The following is a 15,767-nucleotide window of genomic DNA, read 5'->3' as shown; positions in this document are numbered from 1 at the left end:
ACAGTCTCTCCGGTGAGGTGGTATCCTCTTGCTCGCCTGAATGCGGGACATTTCACCCACTGTGTGCACGAGAGAGGAGAGCTTATCCTAATGCAGAGGCAGCCTGTGTGCCTGCCAAGGAGAGATGTGGCTTTAAGAGGCCCATACATGGTGTTGATTAGTTTTACTGAGCGGGTATGCAGAGACCAATAAATTAAATATGAATAAATTAAAAATGTACTCTAGCAGAAAATTGCTTGGAAAACAACCACCTCCCCATTAAAATATGTATAGTAATGCCTTTTATGTGAAGTAACTTGGGATTAGATATCACTGTAAATTAACACGCCATCCAACCGTAGTCAAGAACTTTTCACTTTTAACAAGGACTTATAAAGGAGGTATTTACTCCAGTGTGTTCAGTAATTAATTTGATATTCAAATGAGCTTACAGTATGTATTATAATTGCAAATATCCCAAATAAGAGTAGTTTTTAAAAAGGGGGTAGTGTCAACAAAGATTGATGAGGCTTGCTTTGAAATTGCCATCTGTTTCAAATGTTTATTTGAGCATCCCCCCCTCCCCTGCCTCCCTCTTTTCTTCTGTGGAAATAGAGGCATCATGGTTCTCTCATGCCATTTGGCCGTATGTATCTATTGTTTTTTTCTTGTGATGGGGGCATCAGAGAACATAGCAACACAGACACACGCGCACGTCCACACACAACGTAAACATTGAAGGGGATCAGGAGCATCAGCATGTGTGATGAGCCCCCACAGATAACGTCTCCGCAACATTTCCATGACATTGTAGCTGTGTTACCTCATTACCACAATGTCACAGCAGCAGTGTGAGGATGTTGTGTTTGGGGTGAGGATGGAGGGGAGTACAGTGGGGGGGGGGGGGGTTCAGCTGCAGGTATCAGGCCTCTGCAGATGAGCTGATTAATTAAAGAGAGCTCTATTAAGGTTATGAGATGCACCCCCTCCCCTCTCCTAGCAGCCCCCTCCATGCTCCTCAGTGGTTAAAGGTGGATGGAGCAGAGGGGGGGCGAATGGAGGGGAAGCATCTTTGCCTGTTTTGACATTAGCCCGTGCGCACCCACTTCACACACCCCGCGACTCTCGCCACAAGTGCCTCTCTGCACCTTCGCAGGAGTGACACTCTCTTCAGGCTCCAAAATGGGGCTGCAGCGTTTTAATCCCTACAGCCCGTCAACCCACCCACCCTCACTTCCATCTGTCAGGAGCACTGCTGGAGGAAAAGGGGGGAGGGATTTGAGGGGGGGGGGGGGGGGGGGGGGGGGGGGTTGGTGGTGGTGGGGGACGCATCCCTTGTTCCATCCCGACGAATTTTCTAATTTCCTTTGCCTCCATGCTTTGTCCCAAAATCACGCCCCTAACCTATCCACCATACAGCCCGTCTCGTCCGGTCCCCCCTCCCTTAACACCTTTTTTTTCCTATGTTGGTTTGACCAAAGGAGTCAAAGTAAAACTGGGGGATTGCAACAATACACACTGACAGTTTTGTACAGCAACTGAAGCTACTGTCATCATATATAAAGAAACACTGATTCCTCCATATTTATTGCAACGTGTTTCTGTCTCTCTAAATTTGTTCCACCCTGAGTCATGAACAAGCACTCCTATGATTTGCTTTAGGTCATACTCTGCTTGCACAAATCAATTTGGAGTTTTTTTTCTTTAGGTTTCCCTATAATTAATCAAAAATCTGGCACAAGACAATGAGGACCATATGCTCAAATCCCATCTCCTCTTCTGACAAAAATGAGCCATACAAGAGGTGTTTCAGCAGTTTGGGGGAAATAAGTTTAACCAGGACAGAGATTTTTTATTTTTTTTTATTTCTCAAATTCTCTTTCAACAAAATGAAATGTTGTGTATAAGACAGCACCCAAAAAAGCATGTTTTAGCCATTTATTCAGTTTGAATGGACCATGAAGACATAACCATACAACATATTAATCAGTGACACGTTGCATGGACATCACAGTTTTAATAGGCAGTGACTCAAGCAATCAATTCTAATTACACATCTTCATGCACAAAACTAGGTAGTATGCTTTAGGGATAGCACTCTCCTGTCAGATTAACTCCAGGAAATAAATTCAGCAACTACCTACAGCTCCATCTGCTGTTGGTACCGGTCCGAGTGAACAAAAGGCAGACAGTATGTCAATACATTTGCAGTAATGTCTTTTGGCAAGCAGCTTAGAACAAAGGTAATTAACATGTTGTCATTTTCATACTACTGGTGTGTTTGGTTAAAAATAAATCTAACATACTGTAAGACAGTGAAAAAATCTTCTATGTCAAGTAACATCAGCCGAGATGAGTCAGTCTACCTGGACTGCATTTGATAAAGGTTAACACACCATGTCCATACTTTTAAAACAATTACCTCTCCCCTGCAAAGTAGAAATACCTTTTTGAAAACACTTCCGACAAATGCACACTGCATTTGCAGACACGCTAAAGCACAGAGCCTTTGCATGGGCACGGAGCCCCATTGTTGGCACTCATTCACTTCAAGATGCAAATGGGTGGATTTGAAATTCAGCCTCTGTGTGTTATGCTTGGCTACTTTAATGTTGTATCTATGCTGGGGATTATTCTCTCTACAGCGGAAAAACCTGTGCTTGAATGGCAGTGCCCTCAAAGTAGCTCCTACTGCTTTCAATGGCCTCCAAACGAGATTAGACCCGCGGCTGCCCTCAGTCCCAATCCTCTGCATTCAGATGGAGCGTAACCAGCCTGTGTGACGGGTTTTCTGTTTTGACACTGAGTGGGTGCAGTCACTGCATACAGGGCGTTTGGAATTGAGAGGTCAGAACAGAAGAAAGTAAATCCCTAATGCTCACTTTGGCATTGTGCAATGATATCCACAAAATAATATCCTGTGTGTATTCTCTGTAATTAAGCATGTTATTATAAAACAATAAAAATAAATATTTCATATTGAAAATAAATTAAGCAAAATTGCTGTTTGTGTTTTATGATATTTGGCACATTTAAGGTCTTATTCTTATTCAATGTATATGCACACTGTTATATTACTGATTTGAAGACGGCTTTGACTTGTTTTGTGGGAATCAATTTGTACATTTCTTTAAAAAAAAAAAACCTCTACTAAAATAATATTTTTTCCAATGTAATAAATTAACATTCACTTTTAGGACAGTTTTGGGGGGGAACACATACAGTATATTCACAGTTTAAGAGATGATATGGAATGACAAAATATGCTGCTAGGTAATAAGTTAATGACTAAATAACAGTTTTATTAAGGCATGAGCTGTTCTTTGCTCTTATCTCCTCTTTAGATGACGGTTGCTTTATAATAAATACTTTATTCAGATGCCACTGGTAAAACCTGACAAGCTCATTCAATCTCTGTGTTTGCTGGCCACCATAAAACAGTTGAAGTCTGTATTTGGGCTGCATGACGTTCCTAAACAGTTGGCTGTGCAACAGCAAACATTTCTCCAGCAGTTTGGCCCCATCTAAGAACATCTCAGAGCAGGGCCCTTTCCTTTGGCACAAGGCTATGCTGAGGCCGGACCCTCAGCTGCAGGGGTCTTAGACTTTATCTATTCTAACACCTGCTTATGAGGCTCATTTGTTTGACACTGCTGTCACTGCTTAGTCTCGTGTTGCTACTATAAAGGTTGCACATCACTGCTAATTCACAGAATCAAATAAAACAGAATAACATCAAATAAAGTGTCCACCTCTAGTTTAGTTTTTCACTTGAATGCTCACTTTGTCCACTTAATTGTGTTTTCTTTTCACAATTGATATTTTTTAGTTTAGCTTGTTTAGAATGTGCGTTGGTCTTAGAGTTGGGGGGGGCAGTCCTATTTGTACTGGAGGTAGAGGGTCTCTGGTCGTCGGCCTTACGGAGCTCAGAGGCTGCTTTCTGTCCCGTGCTGACGTCCTTCTTGTCCCGAGGCCTGCGCTGCTTTGTGCTCGGCTGTGGGGGGGCTTTCACACCATCTGGAGACTGCAGGGATGAGATTCATATTCTTCTTACATAATAGAATTAACTATCACATCCATTTTAAAACAGCTGCATCGCTACACCTTCATCACCATCTGCTGTAATAGCTCAATCTGGCACCATCTAGTGGTGATTGAATATAAAAAGGGAATTCAATATGAAAGCACAAAAGCACTTATATAAGAAAAGTTGTATTTCAAATAATATATGTACACGTGAATATTTAAATTATAAAGGATATTTTCATTTTGATTTGTTTAATTTCAAACCTGTCTTTTGGATGTTGACACGAATGACATACAGAACAGTAACTTTCAAGGACGCAGCACATCCTAAAAACTGTGTGTATTTATATTTCTGCAATGTAAACCCATGTGAAGCTTGTGTGAATCTGGTACCTTAGAGTACCTAAAACATTATAAAAAGAGTAATGGCCAAAATCTTATTTTCTTTTCTAATACACTATTTTCTTTAAGTGCAGAATTATCTACTTTATGTAAATGTGTTAAAAACAAGATAATTTCCACATGACGTAAATGATGTGTAAGCAGGAGTACTTAAGAATAAGGGTACTTAAACAGAAAAGCAGATACTTGAAAGAAACTTAACTGGGAGCCTTTCAAAGTTAGAGTCCTGGATAAGACACACGCTTAGGCATGTGAGTTCAAAATGCAGAGCCGTGCTAAACAGATCAACCGTACCTGGGTGGAGGTGGAGGGGGGGCACGAGCAGCTGTCTGTCTCAGTGTGACTCCCGCTGTCTGTAACTGTTGAATCCACCGGGGGGAGCGGGGAGTCCAGTGTGCCTTCAGAGGAGGACAGGGACAAGTCCCCCAGAGTCTGTGCTCCTTTTGGGGACGATATTAAACAGAGGTCAACCCACCTAGCTAATAAGAAAATGCTTCATATTTACATACCACAATTTGTCAATCTATAGATTTGACTATTTTGACTCTATTTGGTAACGTTGGCATCTCAAATGATACTGGGTACGACACACATAATCTTGGTGAGAACAATAATGATGTTAATAATCATAATAGTTTACTACAAAATGCTCTGCCTGAACGTTATTTGTTACTGTTACAGTGTATACCAGTACACCTTGCACAATTTTGTTTATATAATTGATCAACTCGTGACCTGGATTAAGTTACTTGAATTAAATAAACTCTTCTTAATGATCTCACTCTCTTTCTGTTCCAGGTGGTTGCGCATCATCTCCAGCACGTTTGACGGCATAGCAGGCACATTAGTGTCTCCCTGTTGGAAAAGCCACCCATTAGAGCTCCTCATGTGGCTCACTTTGTCGAGTTTACATACGCAGATGAAACTGTTATTTCCTTACTGTGATCCAGGGGTTTTCCAGCAGCTGATTAGCAGACATGCGGTAAGCAGGGTCCGCCTTCAGAAGGCAGGTCAAAAGATTTTTTGCTGTTGGTTGAGACACAGGACAACTGTTGAGTTTGTAAACCTGCATGCAACATACAGTGCTGCTTGTAAATGAAATAATTTCCAATTTGTAGCAGGATTACATTTATAGTTTATGAATAATCACCTGCATCACTGACTGTGGCCCAGATGGGTTGAGTAAATTTGGCTTCTTTGTTCATGATCTCCTTAAGAAGTTTGGACTTCGTTTTACATACAAACGGGGGCTCCCCACACAGCCTACGAGGACACACAGCTCAGACACATGTATTCACAGTATATATGTATATGTATATGTACGTCTATATATAGTATGTGTGTGTCTACTTACAACATATACATAACGACTCCTATGCTCCACACATCACACCACTGGCTGTAACCTCGGCCGCTCATCACTTCAGGTGCTGAGATTCACACAAGAACAGAAAAGGCTTTTCTTTAACTGAGACATGGACATTTCAGAGCTTTAAACTACTAGTTAAAACTAGTTCTTGACCACTATCAGTGCTGCTGAGCAACATTTTAATAAACACATTCTATATTTGTTTTTATCATGTTTATCAGCACACTTACTTGGCTGTAATGCATATCCACAGCAGGTAGCGGTAATGAGCCTTAAAAGTTAGCAACGCACCAATAAAACTGGAGGAGGAGAAGAAGAGCAAGAATGTAGGAGTGAAAGGTGTCGTACCCATATAGACGAGAGTCCCACAGGCCTCCCTAATTATGTTCTCAATCCCTACGCCTCCTGTCTTCACTGCTAATCCAAAGTCTGTCACCTAGGTAGAAAAAAACACTTAAGAAAAAGGTAACACAGATAAACATGATTTAAATGTGCTGACAAAACTCACACAAACAAACTGTTATTTTCTGCTATTTGGGGTCTCTAACCAAAACATGAATTCACTAGCGTTGTATATTAGTGTGAGATGATCGGGGGTTGCTGTCTTCATCATCATTGTGGTCATTGTCAGCTTCTCCCGGTTATGATTACTTCTTTGTTCATGGTTTAGGAGCTTATACCGGGAGCCAGTTATCCGAGTCAGGTGTCACATTAAGAATCTGTGTTTCTGTGACACAGTGCAGCAGAGAACATACATCTGAGGCAGTTGTCAGCCAAGTGGCCACTAATATTTGCTCAGCTGGTTTCTCTGATAACATTCTATCCAGACGTACAGAAGGATTACACCAGGGGCAGAATGAGCAGCAGAGGCCTCCTCTGTCTATTGTAAAAATCTGGGTTACAATTTGAAATGTAACTAATGACCCATTCTGGTTTACAACCACAACGCTAAGACACGTGCAAAGTGCATATGAAACGGACCGTACCTTGTTTGAAATTACAGTTTCTCTTGGTTTTGGAATTTGATGGAAACATTTAGTAAAATGATATATATTCCAACAAATACATAACCTACATATAGACGTTTTAATGCGCAAATGTTAGATATTATGTCTTGAAATCCTTTGTGAAAGGCGCTTTATCGGGAAAACAAGGTTCCAACATCCGTGACAATCGACATTATTAGCAAGGTACAGTAGCTGTACAGGTCCACAGTTTGAAAAAAGCCACATTATGACAAAAGAGATGAACTCTTGTGAAATAAAAGTAACTTATGCTTTGCAACACTTTCTTACAACATGTGAGACAAAGAGAGAAAACAGAAAGAAAGGAACATTTATACTGTGGTCTAGCTTTTTTTTGCTCGCACACCAGGAATCTGCTTTTGCTGGTTCATTGTCAGTGCACACAACATGCTGTGCTCAGCTGATCATTTGTTTAGAGTTTCAGAGTCTCTCTGTGTAAAGGTATAATATACTGAAACACCAGAGGGAGTCTGTCATAATGAGGTAGTATTTAAATCCCTAACTAAATATAAAGGAGATAGGTGGCGAAGAAGAATCTGAGGCCTGTACTCCCCGACAGACAATGGATAAAAAGGTGTATTGGAAAGTCTGTGTCACCATCTTACCTTGATATTAATCCTGCCGTCATCATCCTCATCAAGATAATTCTTCACAAGAATGTTCTCAAGTTTCAAGTCTCGGTGCACTATGTCTGTTAGATGAGAGGAGGAAAACTTCACAAAGACCTAATGGGTTTGAAAGGTTCTACCATACTCTTAGAGATGAAGCATCTGAGAAGTATCTGCACTGTAGGTTTTCTCCATTTAAACCCAAAATGATTCCAGGTTAAGCCTTAGATCACAACCATAGCTCTGGGGGGGAAATAAAGTCTGTGATCTTAGTTAGGTGCAACATGATTTGCTAATGTCATTCACCAGAGAAAATATATATATTTTGCACACACTCACACTTTGATCCGTTTACCCTGCTTACAGTATAGCAAGCCAAAAGGCCTCGTTAACTAAACTTGTGGGAGTGGGGGAGGCAGGACGGAAAATACAATTTGCCCTGGGCACTCTTTTTTACAGCACTGTTTGAAGCAAGCAATTATAAAATGCAACAGTGTTGATGGTGTGTGAAATGTAAGTTGGACCAACTGGTGTGCACAAAACAAACACCTGAAAATGCTATTTTTTCCTTTATCCATTTAAAATAGTTTTTTTTTCAATGATGAACTCTCATTTCAATTGAACTAATGTCTTCATTTGGTAAACATTTACATACTGTAAACTCCAATTACACAGTTAAAAATACCATTTAAGTTCTGCATTTCATTTGTTTCTTTAATAAAATATTGGGTTATTATATTACCAAATATAACATCATGTTTGGTGCAGTATGTTTCAGTAATCATCACTGAAATAAATCAAAAGCAGTTGGATGTGCAGTGTTGGTTGTAACATGTACATTCAAAATGCACCATGTTGTTACCAGGATATGTTAGCGTAAGAGCTCAAAGCACAGTTGAGCTTTAGTATAGCTCTAACGACTAATAATGAATTTGACGAACAGCAGCCGAGAAAATTGATCATCAGAGAAAAACAATTTAAGCTTTATAATTGGTCATTTGAAAAAGGTTCTGTCTTTCCAAATTCAAAGCCAGTGCTGTCTCGTTAATGTCATGTTTCTATAGAGGTGAGGGAAACCAGCACAGAGGGACTTTCCATGTTATAACACACCGATTAATCAGTATTTCTCCCTAGCTTATTGTAAATTAGTCATTAACCGCATGTAATGATGCCTCACCCGGGGCAGTGTCCTTATTTTCCTCTAACCAAAGATCTGGCCATTGAAAGCAAAAACTACATTTCTTTAAAAAACAAAACATGCCGCATTAATTAAAATAAAGAAATCTCCTCAAAGTTGTTTATCATGACTCTTTTATCAAAATATGCCACTTATCTATAATGAGTAAAAGCAATAATGGCAAGTTATCTTCTAGGGGAAATTCAGTTTTGACTCTGTTATACCGTTACAGTTGAAATACACAGCGTAAACAGGACCTACATAGATGATGCCAATTTATACACATATATAATATTTTATATATATTATCCTTATTTTTTTGGGGGGGGAACTGGACCAGTGACGATATGGACTGAACTGCTGCATGAACCAAGCTGTTTTCTTATTTTTAAAATATAAAACAGCCAAGGCTCAAATAAATGCAATACTGCTTGTTCCACACTTGGGTATAAGAAGAACAACAAGATGAATTGCATTGTTTAACTTCTATAGTTATAAGTTTCAGGCTAGTGATTCATCAGTGTTTTCAGGGTTTAGTGAGCAGCATGGCGAGGGCTAATAAAACGAGTTCATCAAAAAGGAGATTGTCCGCTAGCGTTAAGATGATTTGCAACACTATCAAAATGTCAATGTGTAGAATGACATTACCTCTTCTGTGAAGGTAGACGACGGCGTCAGCTAAGCTACAGATGATATGCCTCGTCTCGTCCTCTGTAAGGAACTTTTTCCGCTGCAACAGCTGCTTCAGGTCACCTCCAACGCACAGCTCAGTCACAAAATAAGTCATCTAGAAACAAGCATAGGCAATGCCAGTAAATGACCAGTAAAAAGCATATCATTTATATTTATTTAGACAGTAATGGAAGATAATCTGGCTTAAAGTGTGTTACTTAAAGGTTGGCAATGCTCACCTTAGCTGTGTGGTAGACTTCCTGTAGATGTATTATGTGCAGATGATTGACTTGTTTAAGAATGTTTATTTCGTGCCCCAGCATCTTGGCTGTTGAGCTTCCTGCCTGAAGTCATAGAAAGTGGAATTACAGCTGAGCCATTTGCTTATCTTAACATTTAATTTTCACCAACAACAATAAAACAGGCACTTACCGCTGGTCTGCAAACCTCTTTAATAGCCCATTTTGTCTGTGTCTCAATGTGTGTGGCTTCATAGACAACTCCGAAGCTACCTTGACCCAATTTCTTTCCAAATTCATAAATTTCCTATGAAGATAAGAAAATATTGTGTAAATAGTTAGTAAACTCCTGCTTCCTGTCAGTCAGAATCAGAGGGAGCTGCTTCTGTTTAAGACTTGAGGATCATTTCACTGTTTTGGTTTACAAAAACATGATGTCTAACTCAAGACCTGGATTCCGAAGTATATCCTAATTTCAAGCTCTCTGAAAGAAGGGAACATTTTCAGTTCTCTGGAGGTGCAGAATATAGTATTTCTAATCAAGTTACAAATGATTAAGTTGCTGCTGCAGTTCGTTCAATCTCAGGTCTAATTAAGTTGATCATTATCTGTGTGCATGCAAGGCTGAGCACTGGCTGCTTTGGATTTGGTAAAGAGAATAGTCAAATTCCCCAATGAAGGGGTTTGTTCAGCAGCAACTGAAGTTTGATCCTCTTCTGGTGCAGATAAGTTTACTCTAGAGGTCACCAGTGAGTGTGCGTGAGATCTTCAGTGGTGGCCCAACACTGGACTGCAGTATCCATACCCTGAGGTCAGCGTCGTCCTCCAGGCGTATTAAAGGCACATTCCTCTCCAGTGTGTCCCTGCTGGTCCAGGGGGACACCATGTTCATGCCTTATCCACCAACATAGGCTCGTGTCATCTGGAGATAAAGGAGAGGGCAGTCATTATCAATCTGACATTTCTCGTCAAGCCATACGATGATAGGCTGTCAATAAAGAAAAGTCAAGTTTCAAATTATAACTGCTACTCGTGGACAACTCTATTATTCATTTCAATAGAAATATCATGGAGAGGGAAAATCGAGTTTTTATTGGAGACCAACACATTTTTTTTTTTTTACAACCCAATTTACCGTCATTCCTAATCATAAGAGCTTTTGGTTAATCACTAGTTGGCTTTAAAGTATCACCACTCTAACTTTTCAAAGACTGAGCCGAATCCCAAAATATTACAATTGCAATGAACATGAGAAAAAACCCAGACATTTCCTTATTAGTCAGCGCCAACTGGGAGAATAAAATGTTTCCAGAAACTAACAGTATACCAAAATCACAGCATGGTTTCTGTCCATACCCCAAAATGTAATTTTAGCCACTACATGAAAAAAAACTCTCGTATGCTATCCAGTCCAAGCAATCATCGCTGCTGGTTTTGAAATAGCATTAAGACATTAACAACATAGCCTAGTTTTAATTACAGCACATTGAAGACAATATTTATTTTTAATTAGCTCCTAAAGTTAATTCCAGAGGTATAACCTTTAAGAACTAGAGTGCAGGATCATTGAATCTTCTTTATTTCCTGTACTCTAACTTGTCATTTTTTTTTAAATTACCGGTTTATGTCTAAACTTCTGTCTCAGTCTGAGTCCATATTAACTTTAAACACAATTTACGCAGTTTGAAAAACAGTCTCTAAAGCCAAATTAAATGTAAAGCAATTATCAAGTGATGACTGGGAGCGATGAAGTGGATCCACCACATGCACAGCAATTAATTATTAACAAGGAAGCGGTGTCTTTAACCTCTTCACTCTGATGCATTATTTTAGCCCTGACAGGGCTCTCATAACAGGCCTGTCTCTCCCATTATCTTCTGTCTATTTCCCAATCAAAACGAATGTGACAGCCTCTGGAAACTCCAATCACCTCAATCACAGCTCATTTGTGGAAGACAGAGGCATGTGATGAGTGTATCACTGGGGACTGGAAGTGACTGAAAGAGGAGGGTCCTGTGCACGTCAGGTGTCTCCAAGACAAAGGTGTCTGCTATTTAGCCCCTGGTTCCGAGATGCAAAGGAAATTGGATATCAGGGTCAGGTCAGGATGAGAAGTCTGACCTTTAAAAGGGTTACTAACAGACAAAGGTTTTGAATTGCTTAAGCCTTGGGTTATCTTTCTGCAATTTCTAGACCTGTGTTTCTACTGTACCTCTACAACTCAAACTACAGGTTACTGTATATCCATTAAACACTTGGGTCTGTTTTTTAACTTAATAACTTAAAATCTTTACATTGAAGGTTGAAACCAATCAGAAACCTAAACTAAGAACTTATAGGGCTAGAGGATGGGAATTAACCAATAAATGATCAGAATGGGTATCTAAAAGCACCAAAGAATTAATGCATTGCTATAAAACCTCAAGTGTGGGCAAGGCTCGGTGCCACCTGTTACAAGTCCCCCATTAGGCCTTAATACTCAGTCCAGGTATCTGCATCCAAAGTGATAAAGTGAAATGCCAGAACCTCCTTAAATCAAGTCTTCTTAATCTCCTTTCAGCTGACTTGATTGGCTCAAACACAGCAAATGATGTGCTTGAATCACATTTTTCCATCTCTACTTACATGGCAGATTGACCCAAGAAAGAATATTAGGCTACGCAAATAGAACACAGCACAAATCAACAATGTCAAACCATAATATTCTTAGTTCACAGTCACACGCTGAAATATGAGCAAACATCAGTATACACCCTGACTCTAAAGAAACACAGGCTGCAGTCCACCTTTACATTGAGTCTCATCTCCAGTTTCAGCAGGAAGTAATTAGAGCTGACGGTTCATCACAAGTCAAGCCCATACTTGCCTTATCTCTCCATCATTCTGTCAGACAGCAATTTGTTTATTTACACTACTGAGTGAACAAATATAGGTGGTGTGTCTAATGACCGGGAGTGAGTGGGAGACTGTCTAGGAACTTAGCACACAGAATCAATGTCACTTTGGAACAAAGAGAGCATGGACACACAAAGGATGACTCTGATCTTGTGTAACCTTTAAAACTGCTTGTCTTTCAGGAATTCATGGTAATATATGTTTACTCATTTATCCCACACTTCATGTTAGACTGCTAGTCCCTATAAGACTGCAGTGTTCTTTACATATCACACGATAAAACTTTTGAACGGGACCAACACCATTCTGACAATTTTGTAAAAACAACCATTAATCCCTTTTTCTGACCTTTTATAGACTTAACTGTTAATTAAGGAATCGTAAAAATCGGATTTATCGATGATAGAAATAATCACTATTTCCATCATTAATGCCAATTCTAAGAGGCATTTGTCAGTATTATATATATCATATATATAGATCTAGTATCCTAGATAGAACTGGCATATGTTGCTGAGACTACAGTGTGCAAATGGTAACGATTTTTTCAATCTCAACTATAACATCAAAATATTGCACACTTTAGTTCATTCTACATGGCCTTTCCTTTCTTTTTTTTGAATAAATAGCAGAATAAATTAGGTTTAAGAGAGTCTTTAATGATGGTGCCTCAAGCTGTAACAAGCAGCCGCTAAAATAAAGCCTGAAAATCTCACAAAAACAGAATCTTACTTACTGCAATTAAAATGTACACTGCCATCCGTTTTGCTTGAGCCCAAATATTACATTTTCCTCATGTGAAACTTAATTATTTATTGACAGCTTGGCTTTGATGACAAATGATAAACTTCACAGTCCTAATGAAGCGTGGAATTACATTACCTGATGAGGCAAGAAATTGCATGTTTAGAATGCAAATATAGAGCCCACTAAGTTATGAGGTGACTCCTAATGTTATGCAGAGAGATTATCAAAGCTTGTGGTCTAAATGTAATATACCAAGAGAACACATCAAAATTAAGTCATTAAAGCATACAATAGACTCACTAAAGAGCTGTGAAAACATACCAGAACACTGATGGACTACAGGAAGGACACAAGGAGGGACTTTAAAGGGATCATGGGATGGTTTGAAGGGCGATTGTATAAGGTTCTTATCCATAGTCAGAATATTACCTACAGTAGATTGCAGTGGGCGCAGTCTGGAAGTAAAGAAGGGAGAATAACTCTTGTATCTCATTAAGACCTTTCTAGCTAAATAAAGGATGTATACAATAAAATAATCACCAACTCTGTGTTCTGCAAGGTTATGTTGTTGTCATTGATGAGGGCATAGATGGATATAACGGCTTCAGTTTCCTGTCAGAAAGAGCCGTCTTCAACTAAATATAGTCAGGGAAATATGCAAAATATAACATACACTTAAAATGATGTTCACTGCAGTACATTCCTTTACTTCCTTGCAGTTACTGTCTTCCTTTCCGAATGGGGGCCTGCCAACTGCAATCTACAGTAGGTAATACATTGACCTAAGCCACTTGAAAACATCCAAACTGTTGCTATTCCTAGACTCAGCAAGCAAACTTAATGCATGTAGTGTCCCTACAAACAAATCATTTAAAGGCTGCTCCAATAATTCCTCCTGTCTCCAATGGGCATGTTTGATAAGTGTCTATTGGCAAGAAAACATGCTTTGCCAAAAGGAAGGAAAAGATCAAATTCTGCCATTTGCTCAGAGCACACATGTTGCTGGGAGATAAGGGCCAACACATTCAAATGTTCTCATTGGTTTAATCCTGGTTAAGGCTAATCTCTACCCTTGCTGGGCTCAGCCTTGGGAAGCTAGGAAGGCAGACATCTAGAAAAATGTAGGCCATAGCAAAAACAAGAACAAATCCAATTCATTTCAATGACAACCCTGGAGAGAACTCAGCACATTCATATCACCATACACACAGATGTTTACACCTTTAGTTATAAATCATTCAATGTCCAACCGTCATGCTGATAACAGTTACTAAAATATGATTTAAGCATTTAGAACAACATATGCAGGACAACCTAAACGGTTGTGATTTATACAGTAGATTTACTGAAGTACTGTACTTAAGTACAATTCTGAGGTACTTGTACTTTACTTGAGTATTTCCATGTTATGCTACTTTGTGATTCTTCTGCACTACAATTGTGAGGTAGATATTGTACTTTTACTCCACTACATTTACGTAGTACCTTTGGTTACTCTGCAGATTAGGATTAATGATATGAAATATAACAAACACTTAAATAAGAGTTTAGTAAACTTTAGTCACACCTGTAGTGAATCCACAAGCTACCCTGCAGCATACAAAGCAATTAAAATTAGCTCAAGGTTTTACTAGCTTTGATAAACACATTAATGCATATAGTCATAACCAAAACGTATAATACATATTATAAGAAAATGGGCTAAACTGCTGACTGAGTACGTTTACTTTTGGCACTTTAAGTATATTTCGAAGCTAATACTTTTTGATTGCAGGACTTTCACTTGTAACAGAGTTTTCCTAAACTTTGGTATTTCTACTTTTACTCGAGTACAAGATCTGAGTACTTCTTCAACCTCTGAACATAAGTTATAATAACATAATCGACATCGACTGCTCTTGCTATGGTCACATTAACTAATCAGGTTAGTTAGTTAACCTAACAGTGCTCTTTAATGATTATGACATGTTTACAGTAACCGTGAATCGAGCCTTCAATCCCTCATGTAACACTAAGCTAATAATGTTAGAGATAGCTACGCCTGTTACAACGTAAATACAAACATTTAATGAAGCCTGGGATATTCTGACAAACATCTCGTGTTGTGTCGTGTAATGTTCCAAGAAAAAACATTAACGCTTCTCACATTATTAAAATGAAATATTAAAAGAAAGTTTGAAGATTGGCAGTCATTTTTAGGTAAGCTACAAGTTGTCATGGCAACGAAACACGGAGTTGAACAGACTTTTGCTTTATATCATGTACTGTTGTATTAAAACTGCCTTAAAAAGGTTTGCTAGCCTTCAGTGGGACTGCTGCTGTTAGAAGATTACACTGAAGTGTCTTACCTCTTAGAGAGGATCATATCCATTCAGCAGGTTGGTCGTCTTCACGCTAAAAGTTTTTCGCAGAGTGTCTAGTGGAAGCGAGGAGGGACAAAACTAAAATGAATGAATGGACAGGTTTTCTCCTTATTGAGAGGCTTGCAGCGCCCCGGGTGGCTCGTGTGTGTCGTCGACCAAAGTGAAGTAGGCTGACGTTACGATAAAAAGTGACCACTAAAGTGTTTTCACTAAATGTACAATGTCCACAATATCCTTATTTTATCTTACACACAAGCAAATGAGG

At 39.2% G+C, this 15,767-nt stretch overlaps 1 protein-coding gene across 1 annotated transcript; it reads right to left on the bottom strand.

The window, feature by feature from the left end:
* Positions 1-1,758: 1,758 nt before the first annotated feature.
* Positions 1,759-15,552, bottom strand: stk33 (serine/threonine kinase 33). Its single transcript, XM_034116127.1, has 13 exons — positions 15,488-15,552; positions 10,303-10,419; positions 9,691-9,804; positions 9,498-9,602; positions 9,235-9,373; positions 7,407-7,492; positions 6,125-6,212; positions 5,762-5,837; positions 5,558-5,670; positions 5,348-5,433; positions 5,190-5,262; positions 4,702-4,847; positions 1,759-4,003 (listed from the first exon to the last, which is right to left on the bottom strand). The coding sequence occupies exons 2-13, from the start codon at positions 10,387-10,389 to the stop codon at positions 3,734-3,736; spliced, it is 1,383 nt and encodes a 460-aa protein (XP_033972018.1). The 5' UTR covers positions 10,390-10,419; positions 15,488-15,552; the 3' UTR covers positions 1,759-3,733.
* Between the last annotated feature and the right edge of the window lie 215 nt (positions 15,553-15,767).

This window comes from Trematomus bernacchii, unplaced genomic scaffold (genome assembly GCF_902827165.1).
Source record: "Trematomus bernacchii unplaced genomic scaffold, fTreBer1.1, whole genome shotgun sequence".
Classification (NCBI taxonomy): Eukaryota; Metazoa; Chordata; class Actinopteri; order Perciformes; family Nototheniidae; genus Trematomus; species Trematomus bernacchii.
Note: the sequence above shows the minus strand (reverse complement) of the source record. Positions and strands in the feature narration are given on the sequence as shown.